Raw genomic sequence first — 14,239 nt, 5'->3', positions numbered from 1 at the left:
CGAATGCTGAAGCCCCACATGTGCAGGTCATGTTGCATGTCATAACATTACAACCTTTTATGCACTTGCGCAGACACCTTCTGGGCCCAATCAGAGATGGAAGTCCCAGCTCAGTCTGAGAGACCCAGGGATTTCAGCGCTTGTGGCGGGTATCAAAAGATGATGTGACAAGGACCAGATGGTTGACTGTGAGGAGCATTGGGGCTGGAGAGGCATCTGAGGATGCAGATACCGTTGAAATTGTAATGCCGGACACTTTGATCGGCACAAAGCTTCTCCAACTCTCGGGCAGTACACCACTGTTTCCAATCTTTTTGGCTGTCTACCAGTCTGAGAGCCAAACAGAAATAGCCAAAGGGACAGATTTGTCCTTCGGACCACAGAATCCCAAGATCTGGTATAGTTTTATGAGCATCAGGGTCATATTCTGACTTTAAAAATAACATACTCTGGCCACAGTTTTTCTATTTTTTAAATTCTAGAACTTTTTTAAAACCTCACACTATAATCATTTGGCTTCTTTATATAAGTAAATGTAACCTCATATTATAGTATCCCAATTGTTGAGCATGTTGCGATCTGTGCCTTGTGTTACCGTTCCGGAAGGATAGTGTCTTGTCACTTGGTGCTCCTGGGAATCTGTGTGGGTTTGAGACAGATCTCTATTACAGCATCTGAAGAAGATGGATCATCTCATAATAATATTGATCTACTAAGCACATAGCCAGTTTATACATTGCTGGCATGGGAGAAAACCTAAGCAAACATTTGTGTGACAAGAAGAGACTGATTGCCAGAGCAATTCTGTCATTATTGATGTTTTGCTTTGGAGCAATATGGGACAATACCCAGCGTTCAATGATTAAGGAGTATTTGGAAACGAGCACACATCATCCTTGGCTGTATTCCAGAACTGCTCTAAAGCGTGAGGCTGGAAATTATCGTAGGTAAAAAATTAACTCCTGCATCAGCCTCACATTCTTGCTGCGTTTATATAGATCTGTGCTGCAGCTCTTTGGAGTTCCTTCAATCCATGAGCATCTTGAGTTCTTGGAAGTTTTGATTCTGAACATTTTGCTTTATCTTTCATAAACCGCTGATATAACATTACCACGTGTAACTCTGTGTAAATTTTTTGAAAAAAAAAATAATTGTGGAGAACGAAAAATATCAGATAATCTACATATAAAAAGGTGATTGAAAGTTAGTCAATCAAATTGTTATATACTATTTAACTTTCACCAGGAGGGTATGGTTTCACATTTCCTGCTAAAAAGTGCTTCTTATAGTCCAAAAAATATGGTATATATATATATATATATATATATATATATATATATATATATATATATATATATATATATATATATATATATATATATATATATATATATTATATATTTTTTAACCTTTTGTTGGCCATTTATGGGAACTGTCTACTATTTTGTTGAATTCATGTGGCGCAAATCACACAACCCTATATGTAAAATTTCAGTAGACTTAAATTCCACTCGAATAAACTTGGCAATCTCGTTAGCTTCTCTTCATCTAGACACCACTCTACTCAGGTCTGATAGGTCTATCTAATTTAGTTTTTATTGTCAAATCAAGTGACAGATTTGCTTTGAAATATACTGTAGATCGTGCCTAACAAAATATGACCTTAAAGAGGACCTGTCAGCTGTTTCATCCATCCAAACCACGGGCAGCTTGAATCAGACCTTGGCTGCAAGATTAAACCACTGGCTAACATGGTACCAAGATATATATCTTTCCTACATCGTAGATGAGCATTTCAGAGGAAACATAATTTTCAGATGTGGCAAAGGGAACATGGGAATAATTGAAACTAGTCTGGCCCTGCACCCTCCAGCTGCTTGACGTGTCTCTGCTGTGTGGGTACATGGGGAGAGACCTATCAATCACATAGAACGGTATGGGCAGGAGTCGCGCCGGACTAGTCTTGACTTTCCAGCCAGATCTTTAAACTGTCTCAAATGCGGAAGCTGCTGCAATTATGTAACCAGATTCTGATTCAAGCTGTGCATGTACAGTAGTTTAGGCATCAACTGACAGGTTCTCATTAACTGAAAATTGGACTCTTGAGATGAGTTCCTTTTACTAGCCCTCAGAGTACATATGTATTGTCATTTAGGTAATTTTTACAGTACAGTGATCAAGGGGAGGAATTTAGAGTAATGTGAATCTCACAAAATTTGCTAAATTCAAGGGCAATGATTTGATTTGCATTGATCAAACTTGGTGCAAATTGAATCTGCGAGAAAGGGGTTTAAAAAATGTATGAAAGATAAAACAAAATCTAGCTTATTGTGATTGCATCTTGACAGTGTTCGGAGCCCGGAAGCACCTTGTCAAGGCGTGGAAAATGCAAATAGTAGAGACTCCAGCTCCATGTTCTGTGATTCTTTGTATCGCTGACTGTGTATGAAATCAAAATTACTTATGTGAGTGAAGAATCACAGTTCGTGGAGCTGGAGTCTCTTCATTAATAGAAAAAAAGTAACTTTCCTTTCCTTAGCCCTTCTCATACTTTCTCAAAGCTCCCCGTCTGGTCCTCTACTTGTCTCCTCTTCCTTCTTCCGACTCCTTGTTTTCTGGAGGACACTTCTGATGACCAGGCCCCACATGTTTACGTCTCCTAAAATGCGACGCACGTCATTGACATGTGTTAGGGCCCACATAACCAAAAGGAGCGGAAGTTAATGCACTGCCAATTTGAAGACCCTGAGGGAGGAGAAAGAATAAATTAGAGGAATAAATGCGGAGTTGCAGCATGAGGGCTAAGATGTGGCGAGCATGAATGTTGTTTTGTGTTTAAAAAAAAAAACTGTCAGAGGTTGGTGTCAGGAGGTCACCATACACATTAGATATCTTAGAGTATGAAAATGTAGGTACCATACATACTTTTATTTACTGTGTATAGCCTGCTTTAAGAAGCCAGAGGGTACAACATCTTTAGCCTTTTATGAATATGGCATCGTCTAATGGCAATGGTCTTTTCCCTTGTAGAAACCAACATGGGAGCAGCCACCTAGTAGTAATCTAATTAAACCCTTTAAGTGACTGTGGTTATGTCTCACCCCAGACAGACATTTCCTTTTATTTCTTTGTAGGGATAGTCACTGCCTACCCACTCAAATACAATATATAATGCATGGTCTACATAGCAAATAAAATAGACAGGAAAGGCTGCTGACAGCTCCTATTTACATGACGTGCGCTTGGAAATCAAGTGATAAATAACAAGTACAAATTCTGTTGCAAGTTTTGTTTATGCATGTCTTTTAGTTGGATAACTTTACATAATGCCTTGTGTAGATTTTTTTTTCATGTTTTCCTTTCATCTTCTAATTTGATCAGAAAAGCTACATTTTTTTAATGAAAAAATTGAAAGGTAAAAAAAAATCCTTCACAAAACTAAACATTGTCTAATTTTTCCTGTGTTTGTACAGAAATTCGCAGAAGGGGATCCAAAGATTTGCCTTGTAAACCCTTACATTTATATGATACCCCATATGAACCATCAGAAAATGGATTAGAATCTGAAGGTGAAAAGTCATCTGGGCAACGGCCACCACGAGAGTCTAGGCTGCCACAGGATGATGAGCGGCCTCCCGAAGAGTATGACCAGCCTTGGGAATGGAAGAAGGATCGAATTTCTAAAGCATTTGCAGGTCAGTTGATACTGTACAGTCACCCAAATTAACACTAAGGAGGTTTTATATGAGGACACTATGATCATGGCAGGAAGCTCCATTAACGGTACAGGAAAAACAACCGATATGATCTAAAAAACAAAGGTCAGCCAGAAGAAATCCACACTGTATGTTTTGACCTTGCTTGCAGCACAGACTGGAAATTGACTTTGATTGCATTTGTCAGCCTTGTAGATTCATCATTTTATGTAAACACTGTGCAAACATCATGAAGAAGTTTCACTGAAAAACTTCTATTGCCTGAAATTACAATTTACATAAACTCTACTGCTGAAAACAATGGTCATGTAAATGAATTCCTACTGCATATATCTGTTTTGTACATTTCATATGTGTTTGTATATCTGAAAGTCTGTCTATTTGTGCTGGTTTTCCACCTGGCTTACAGTACTTGTTTGGTTTCGGTACACTGAAATATTTTACAGTAATATCAATAAAAATATTAATAAGAAGAATGTATACTGTGCACTTTTTAGTGTTTTCTGGCATTGATGTAGAGGATGTATTAACAGTTTAAGATTCAGCCATAAATTTTACTCGTAAAGCTTTTTTTTTGATAAGTTCATGTTTGTTTAGAAAGAGACCTGCTGAGTAATTGAACTTAAACATAAAAATGTGGATGTGAAACATTGTGAAAACATTGATTAGTATATTACAGATCTATATTACACTGTAATCTCTGTGACATATGGCTCCGTCTATAATCATAAACAGACTGGAGATGATGTGAATCGATTTGCAGGACCCGGTCCAGTGCCCATATCACTAATTGTGGCCGTCGGATTGACCCCTACGAACCTCCTCTAACCTAATCGTACCGCCGGTTCTTCTTTTGATTATCTGGCCTGACGCGATAACATCATTATGGCATGACGCTCTTGTGACTTGTCAGGCTGGCTAATCAAAAGAAGCATTATAGATGCTGGCAGGTGGGCGGTTTGCTTGGCTCCCGTCCATTGGCCATTGGACCAGGTTCTGCAAATTGATAAATTGATAGCTAAAACAGCTATCAAAATTCCTTATTTTAGGAGAACTGGTTATCATGAAAATAGCCATTTAACTTACTAGCAGCATATAATTTCTGGAGTAGCGCAGCAGATTAAGATCTAGTTGTATTGGAAAAAATTAGATATAACTTGCTACTTATTGAATGAAATTCATGGGATTTTTTCTGTGTGAGAGAGGCGGTCATTGGACTCCTCTATGATTGACAACCAACCCTGTATGAGAATGGATATGTATAAAGAAAGCGGTCAATCACTGATCTGGAGTATCAACGAGAGGCGATAGCCAATAATAAGTGGAGATGAAATTGAAGGGGCACATTTTCCAGTAGAGCACCATTTCACCCTTCTTAATTAACACCAATTACTTGAATGAGGCTGAGCAGCATGCCATGATGTTGACTGTCAAGCTCATGGCTGGTGGGTATTCCACTAGCAAGTCTCCTTACAATCATTCTTGCACTTCTCTATCTTACACAAATAAATTCAATGTATAAATCTGTGGAGAGTTTTGGTACTAATATAATACCATATCATGGAATATAAGTTTAGGAACCTTGATTTTCTTAAAGCTTTGCCATCTTTAAGGTGTCTCTTCACAGTGCATGCAGTTCTATACTAAACACGTTAAAAACCACATTTATTACATTTCCCCTAGAAATCTTGTTTGGTGGGTTCATGGAAGTGTCCACCATATGCACAATTATTTTTATTATTATTTATTTAAATGGCACCATTGAATCCATGGTGCTGTACATGAGAAGGGGTTACATACAAATTACAGATATCACTTGCAGTAAACAACCTTACAATGACAGACTTATACAAAGGGGCGAGGATCCTGCCCTTGCGAGCTTACATTCTACAGGATTATGGGGAAGGAGACAATAGGTTGAGGGTTGCAGGAGCTCCGGTGTTGGTGAGGCAGTATCTCCGGTAGTGATGAGCAGGCAGCGGGGTCAGTGCAGGCTGTAAGCTTTCCTGAAGAGGTGGGTTTTCAGGTTCCATCTGAAGGATCCAAATGTGGTTGATAGTCAGACATGTTGGGGCAAAGAATTCCAGAGGATGGGGGATATTCGGGAGAAGTCTTGGAGGCGGTTGGATGAGGAGCGGATAAGTGTGGAGGAGAGAAGGAGGTCTTGGGAGGACTGGAGATTACGTGAGGGAAGATATCGGGAGATTAGTTCGGAGATATATGGAGGAGACAGGTTGTGGATGGCTTTGTAGGTCAGTATTAGTAATTTGAGCGGGATACGCTGAGGGAATGGGAGCCAGTGAAGAGATTTGCAGAGAGTGGAAGCGGAGAAGTAGCGAGGAGAGAGATGAATTAGTCAGGCAGCAGAGTTAAGGATGGACTGGAGAGGTGCAAGGGTGTTACCAGGGAGGCCACAGTAAAGGATGTTGCAGTAGTCAAGGCGGGAGATGATGAGGGCATGCACAAGCATTTTTGTAGATTGATGGTTGAGGAAGGACGGATTCTGGAGATATTTTTGAGCTGGAGACGACAGGAGGTGGAGAGAGCTTGGATGTACAGTTTGAAGGACAGGGCAGAGTCAAAGGTTAGTCCGAGGCAGTGGACTTCTGGTACGGGGGAAAGCGTGTTGTCATTAATTGCGATATATAGTTCAGGTAAGGAAGATCTATGGGATGGAGGAAAGATGATGAGTTCAGATTTGTCCACATTGGGTTTGAGGAAGCGAGATATGGCTGATGGACACTCTGGGATTCTGGACAGCAGAGCGGTGATGTCTGGGCCAGAAAGGTAGATCTGAGTGTCATCAGCATAAAGGTGGTACTTGAAACCATGAGACTTTGAGTTGTCCCAGGCCAAGTTTATAGATTGAGAAGAGTAGGGGTCCTAGAATAGAGCCTTGGGGGACTCCAACAAAGAGAGGGTGGGATGAGGAGGTATTGTGGGAGATGCTGAATGTGCGGTTGGAAAGGTACGAGGAGATCCAGGATAGGGCGAGGTCTTTGATGCCAAAGGAGGAGAGGATCTGTAGTAGGAGGCAGTGGTCAACTGTCGAAAGCAGAGGACAGGTCTAAAGGAGGAGTACAGAGTATTGTCCGTTAGTTTTGGCTGTAAGTAGGTCATTAGTGATTTTGGTCAGGGCTGTCTCAGTTGAGTGATGGGGGTGGAAACCAGATTGTAGATTGTCAAAGAGCAAGTTAGATGAGAGGTCGGAGGAAATTTCAGCGAGGACGTGCTGCTCCAGGAGTTTGGAAGTGAATGGGAGCAGCAATATTGGGCGATAGCTGGACAAAGCAGGTGGATCGAGGGTTGACTTTTTAAGGATAGGCGTGATTTTGGCATGTTTGAAAGCAGAAGGGAAGGTGCCAGAAGTTAGTGATAGGTTGAAGAGGTGGGTTAGGGATGGGATAAGTGTGGTGGTGAGGTTGGGGAGGAGGTGGGATGGGATGGGGTCGAGCGCACAGGTGGTGAGGCGCAATTTGGAGAGGAGACAATTATGCCCCCCTTCAGTGATGTTGGATAGGGAGGTTATGGGGTTTGGGCATTGGTCTGGTATACAAAAGGGTTGTGGTGGTTGAACAATGAAGACTTGCCTTGTTTGGTCAATCTTATTTTTAAAGTGTGTGGCAAAGTCCTCAGCAGAGATGAGGGAGGTTGGAGGGGGCAGTGGGGGGCGAAGGAGGGAGTTAAAGGTTTTGAATAACTGGGGTGTAGGATAGGGAAGATAGGGTTGTGAAGTAGGCCTGTTTAGTAGAGGTGAGAGCAGATTTAAAAGCGAGTGTTGCCTGTTTGAATGCAGTGAAGTCATCTTGCGAGTGTGTTTTCTTCCAACGCCGCTCTGCAACCCTGGACACTTGGCGGAGCTTTTTAGTGGTGTCACAATAGCTTGTGATCACTTGGCCACCCCTGGTATATTTTGGATTAATCTTTTTGTGGGCCTTTTTTTCTATGGTATATAATAGGAGACTATTATTGAAATGGTATTTTTACTTACTAAACTCATATTCCAGATATTAAGACTGTGCCAAATTATCATTGACAGAAATGACAATAACATGTTCTGGCCAGTTAGACGCCAGCTCTTTTTGTAAGTGAATGGGAAATCTCATTAGCTCCCATTACACTGACTAATTCCTGGAGACACTGTTAATAAGAAGCATCGTTCATTTGTGATATCTAATTTAGTGTGTAGTCACAATGTCTGGTTGTGATTAAATTTCCTAGGAGTTGAAATATAAAACTACTTCAGGATTATTTTTAGTTTTGTGTTTTTTAGAATAGTCTGCTCTGTGTTGAAAGTGTCCATGGAGAAAACGTCATTTAGGATTAATGTGGCTGTTAGAAGTTTTCCTTATTCAGCTTCTTACATGTGGCAAATATATTTTTACCCCAGACTGGTGAGCAAAAGAGTCAGAGGTTTACAACTCAAAACCATCTACCATGGCGTAATTTCCTTATATGATTCTGCATCAATATATCTAGTCAAGTGAATATGGGTGGTGTAGCAGTAGGCTAGCGGCAATGTGATGTCCTATAATGGTTGCAAGGAATCTGTCGCCAGGATTTTGTCACCTAATCTGAGAGCAACATGATGTAGAGACAAAAGCCATGATTCCAGCAATGTGTCATTTAAAGAGCTGCGGGCTGTTGTTTTGATAAAATCACCATTTTATTATCTATTATCACTAGAGGACTAATAAACCTGCTGCCATGTAGTCCTGCAAATGTAGAGGGTGATGACCACAGACAGGCAGGAGCCCGATATCCGAGCACACCAGCAGCCGTCAGGTTTCATCCACAATCAGTGTGCAGGCACAGACAGAAGACGCAGCTTTCGCTTTGGGTTTTAGAGACAAGTTGATCATTACCGCCTTTATCATGAAAATAGGGTGGGGTGACATTGCACCAAAGCAAAGGCCACACCAAGGGTACACCAAGGCGCCATCATTTCCATATCAAATAAAAATTGATTCATAGTTAACCTCTTTGTCCCGAAGCCTGTTTTCACCTTCCTGAGCAGGCCAATTTTTACAATTCTGACCACTTTCACTATATGAGGTCATACCTCTGGAAAGCTTCAACAGATCCCAGTGATTCTGAGACTATTTTCTCGTGACATATTGAACTTTATGATAGTGGTAAAAATTTCTTTGATATGACTTGCATTTATTTGTGAAAAAAAATGGAAATTTGGCGAAAATTTTGCAATTTTCGAACTTTTCATTTTTAAGCCCTTAAATACGAGAGTTATACCGCACAAAATAGTTAATACATAACATTTCCCACATATCTAAATTACATCAGCACAATTTTGGAAATATAATTTTTTTGTTAGGAAGTTATAAGGGTTAAAACTTGACCAGTGATTTCTCATTTTTACAAACAAATAAAGCAGCACTCTGGAGCGCCATAGCATGCAGATATGAAATATAAAAATTGAATTGCATTACTGCACTATAAATATGAAAAATTGAGAACGCTTAGCGCATAAATTGGCCAATTCATGTGTACCTGGAAGCCACGTTAAGGCGATTCTCATTTCTAGGACCTAACCTAATGCCGATCCTCTCTTAGACTAAAGTCTTCATCTGTATGGGAACCTAATGTGAATCCCCTCTTGGACTCATTTTTACAACAAAATTTGCAAAACCATTTTTACAACGACAGGGCTTGGAAGGAAAGGAGCACCATTTGACTTTTTGAATGTAAAATATGCTGGAATAATGAGCGGTTGCCGTGTCGTGTTTTGGAGAGCCCCTGATGTGCCTAAACAGTCGAAACCTCCAACAAGTGACACCATTTTGGAAACAAGACACCTTAGGGAACTTATCTAGAGGTGTATTGAGCGACTTGAACCCCATAGGTGCTTTATAGAAGTTTATATCGTAGAGTCGTGGAAATAAAAAAAATCACATTTTTTCCCCAAATAAATCTTTTTTTAGCTACATATTTTCATAAGGGTAACAGGAGAAATTGCTGCATGCAATTTGTTATTCATTTTCTCCGGAGTACGTCTATACCCCATATGTGGGGGAATACTACAGTTTGGGTGCATGGCAGGGTTTAGAAGTGAATGAGTGCCATTTGACTTTTTGAATGCAAAATTTGCTGGAATAATTAGCTGTTGCCATGTTGCGTTTGGAGAGCTCCTGATGTGCCTTAACAGTGGAAACCTCTAACAAGTAACACCATTTTGGAAACTAGAACCCTTAGGGAACTGTGCTTCACAGAAGTTTATAACGTTAAGCCGTGAAAATAAAAGAAAATCAAATTTTTCCCATAAAAATCTTTTTAAGCTACAAATTTTCTATTTTTACAAGGGCAAAGGGAGAAAATGGACCCCAACATTTGTTGTGCAATTTCTCCTGAGTTCACCAATACCGCATATGTGGTCAAAAACTACTTTTGAGGCACAGTGCTAAGCTCTGAAGGGAAGTAGCGCCATATTACATTGCAGATTTTGCTGCGCTTGCTTGAGGGTGCCATGTTACATTAGCAGAGCCCCTGTGGTGCCAGCACAGCAGAACCCCCCATAAACGACTCCATTTTACCAATTAAACCTCTCAATGAATTCATCTAGGGGTGCAATGATTATATTGACACCACAGGTGTGTCACAAACCTTTATACCATTGGGCAGTGAAGAAAAAATAATTTACATTTTTACCAGCAAGATTGTGTGTTAGCCCCAAGTTATACATTTTCACACTGGGAAATGGGTAAAAATGGCAACAGAACTTGACCGACAATTTCTTCTGAATGTAGAAATACCCCATATGTGGCTGTACAGTACTACTTTGCCATACGGAGTGACTTGGGAGGGACGGAGCGCTATTTGCCTCTTAGACCTCAGATTTTCCTAGACTAGTTTGTGGATTCCATATAAAGAGCCCCTAAGTGCTAGAAATGCAGAATTCCACCTCAAGTGACCCCATTTTGGAAATTTTAACCCTTTAGAAATTAATCTACAGATGTAGTGATGATTTTGACTCCATGAGTGTTTTCCAGAAACAAGCAGCAGTGGATGTTGCTGAGTGAAAGTTGCAAACTGCCATTGTAGTGACCGGTATATTGTAGTGACCATTACATTATGCCCAGCTCACGCTTCTGAAGACACGCACCTGTAAATTAAACGGGCTCTCATCACTATAGAAATGCCAAACATATGAGCCCTAAATATGGTTTAGGCACACTGGGGCTCAGGAGGAGGGGGGTCATTTGGATTTGGGAGCAACAAATTTGCTGAATTTCTTTTGGGGAGCGAGGAGCCATTATTTAGCTTTTCCAGAGCCTTTGTACTACCAGTAACGTGGAAGCCCACTATATTTCTGTTAATAGATGACAGATCTGAGTGAAGATTTACATAGTTACATAGTTATTAAGGTTGAAGGAAGACTGTAAGTCCATCTAGTTCAACCCATAGCCTAACCTAACATGCCCTAACATGTTGATCCAGAGGAAGGCAAAAAAAACCCATGTGGCAAAGAGTAACTCCACCATGGGGAAAAAAATTCCTTCCCGACTCCACATACGGCAATCAGACTAGTTCCCTGGATCAACGCCTTATCAAGGAATCTAGTGTATATACCCTGTAACATTATACTTTTCCAGAAAGGCATCCAGTCCCCTCTTAAATTTAATTAATGAATCACTCATTACAACATCATACGGCAGAGAGTTCCATAGTCTCACTGCTCTTACAGTAAAGAATCCGCGTCTGTTATTATGCTTAAACCTTTTTTCCTCCAGACGTAGAGGATGCCCCCTTGTCCCTGTCTCAGGTCTATGATTAAAAAGATCATCAGAAAGGTCTTTGTACTGTCCCCTCATATATTTATACATTAAAATAAGATCACCCCTTAGTCTTCGTTTTTCCAAACTAAATAGCCCCAAGTGTAATAACCTATCTTGGTATTGCAGACCCCCCAGTCCTCTAATAACCTTGGTCGCTCTTCTCTGCACTCGCTCCAGTTCAGCTATGTCTTTCTTATACACCGGAGACCAGAACTGTGCACAGTATTCTAAGTGTGGTCGAACTAGTGACTTGTATAGAGGTAAAATTATGTTCTCCTCATGAGCATCTATGCCTCTTTTAATACATCCCATTATTTTATTTGCCTTTGTAGCAGCTGTGTGACACTGGCCACTGAATATGAGTTTGTCATCCACCCATATACCCAGGTCTTTTTCATTGACGGTTTTGCCCAGAGTTTTAGAATTAAGCACATAGTTATACATCTTATTACTTCTACCCAAGTGCATGACCTTACATTTATCCCCATTAAAGCTCATTTGCCATTTATCAGCCCAAGCTTCTAGTTTACATAAATCATCCTGTAATATAAAATTGTCCTCCCCTGTATTGATTACCCTGCAGAGTTTAGTGTCATCTGCAAATATTGAAATTCTACTCTGAATGCCCCCTACAAGGTCATTAATAAATATGTTAAAAAGAAGAGGGCCCAATACTGACCCCTGTGGTACCCCACTGCTAACCGCAACCCAGTCCGAGTGTGCTCCATTAATTACCACCCTTTGTTTCCTATCCCTGAGCCAGCTCTCAACCCACTTACACATATTTTCCCCTATCCCCATTACTCTCATTTTATGTAACAACCTTTTGTGTGGCACCGTATCAAAAGCTCTGGAAAAGTCCATATACACTACGTCCACTGGGTTCCCTTGGTCCAGTCCGGAACTTACCTCTTCATAGAAGCTGATCAAATTAGTCTGACATGAACGGTCCCTAGTAAACCCGTGCTGATACTGGGTCATAAGGTTATTCCTTTGCTTTTGTGGATTGAGTTGGAGCTGTTATTGGGAACATTTTACATAACATTTATGATCACATTTATCCGGCGCTCTACGCTGAACACTTACATCAGAGTTTCCATCTAAATCTCCTAGTGACGTGGCAGATGTAACCCCTGATGGATCCATTCACTATAATGAGGCAGCAGAGTTACTCTGGACGCTGTCTGGTCTCTAATCAGCGGTGTCCTTCTTTGCAAAAGTGCACAAAACTGGCCAACGGCACTTTTATGCAATCCTAAAAAGATGGACACTGCTGGATCACAGGTCCTATGGCATCCACAGTGCCTCCATCTGCCTCATTATAGGGAATCTTCCGTCGGGGGTTCTGTCTGAATCACATATTTAAGAGATTTACACTGAAACCCCGGTGTAAGCGCTCAGCGTAGAGTGCAGAATAAATGTGTGCCGAGCCTTACTGTGATCTTTGGGAATAAACTGTAGGAGAAATCAGCGCAATAGGGTTTTATCCGGTGGATACAAATTTATTTCAATTCAGATTGCACTAACCTGATAAATCTATTGGTAAGGCATATAGATCTTAATGAGGATTCCAGCTGCAGCAGATCCACGGGTCTGCAAGTGGCCGTATCAGATGAGACAAGATACAGAATTTGTGGATATAGTCTGCGCTGCCGATAATGATGTAAAGTCAAGGTATTCAAATAAACAAAAGTGGTTTAATTCAACGCGTTTCAAGGTTCAAATGACTTCTTCACTTTCAGGTTTTTGTGTTTGGCTACTCTCACATACTGAAAGACGCTTTTTATTTCGAAAACTAGTTTTTGCATCAACATCTTTTGGGAGCTATAATTTTTTCATATTTCGGCTGACATAAAATCGGGTTATCCTGATTAAAGCGTGCAGGGAACCCTTTTCCTGCGCAATGCTACTCCTGTGTCGCTGTCGCTACTGACAGCAGCATCAGAGGGGTTAAATGCCCGTGATCGGTGCTAGCACAAATAGTGGGCATTGCTGCGAGGTGTCAACTCTCACACATAGCTGACACTCGCACCAGATCGCTGAGGTTCTCAGCGTGAGGCCTCGCGATCGCAGCGATGTACATATACTGCTGTTTGCAGTATTCTATTGAAGAGCTCTCGAGTCCAGTAATTCCCATAGACTGTCTCTTGAGAGAACAGGTAAGGCTTGACTGTCTCATTCAAAAGACCCCTGTTCTCCCCATTATCATGGCTATGCCTTCAAATCTTTGATTTTTTTTTTTTTTATAGAGTTTGCATGTGATTAGAATTTGTTTTCTTTTCAATCAAACTATCTGTGTGAAAAGAGAACACAATTCACATAGATTCATTGTAATTGACATTTTATAAAATTACAGATAACAGGTCAGCATACTGTAGCAATATATGTTATTTTTCTTACTTCATACCATCGCTTTAAAACCATCTGGCTATCTTTAATCCTCTAAAAAATACTAAAAAAATTAAAAAGCAAGCCTCCTGCAGTTGCCAGATTGGCATATGAGCGTTATGCATCTATCGCCTTATAATGGAATCTTATGTCTTCTATACAAATTGTCCAAAAACTTACAGTTCATCAAAGCAAGAAATTCACCTTTAAATCTCGTCTTGCCACAGTGAATTTACTTTTTACAGACTAACGTCTAAAAATTAAATTTTAACATGAAACGGATCACAGAGAAGGAAGATTTCCGATAGTTTAAAAGCAATGACTGTTTAATAGTAGAGGTTGGAT

General features: G+C 40.5%; 1 protein-coding gene across 8 annotated transcripts in view; it reads left to right on the top strand.

Annotated features, from left to right (window-relative positions):
* The window catches only part of SHF (Src homology 2 domain containing F), a 378,212-nt gene that overhangs the window by 171,761 nt on the left and 192,212 nt on the right, over window positions 1-14,239 (top strand). For all 8 annotated transcript variants that reach the window (XM_077263935.1, XM_077263933.1, XM_077263932.1 and 5 more), the window contains exon 3: window positions 3,474-3,695. In XM_077263935.1, coding sequence (XP_077120050.1) covers window positions 3,474-3,695 — 222 coding nt within the window. The remainder of the gene's footprint in view (window positions 1-3,473; window positions 3,696-14,239) is intronic.

The sequence above is a fragment of the Ranitomeya variabilis genome, chromosome 5 (assembly GCF_051348905.1).
Source record: "Ranitomeya variabilis isolate aRanVar5 chromosome 5, aRanVar5.hap1, whole genome shotgun sequence".
NCBI classification, from domain to species: domain Eukaryota; kingdom Metazoa; phylum Chordata; class Amphibia; order Anura; family Dendrobatidae; genus Ranitomeya; species Ranitomeya variabilis.
Note: the sequence above shows the minus strand (reverse complement) of the source record. Positions and strands in the feature narration are given on the sequence as shown.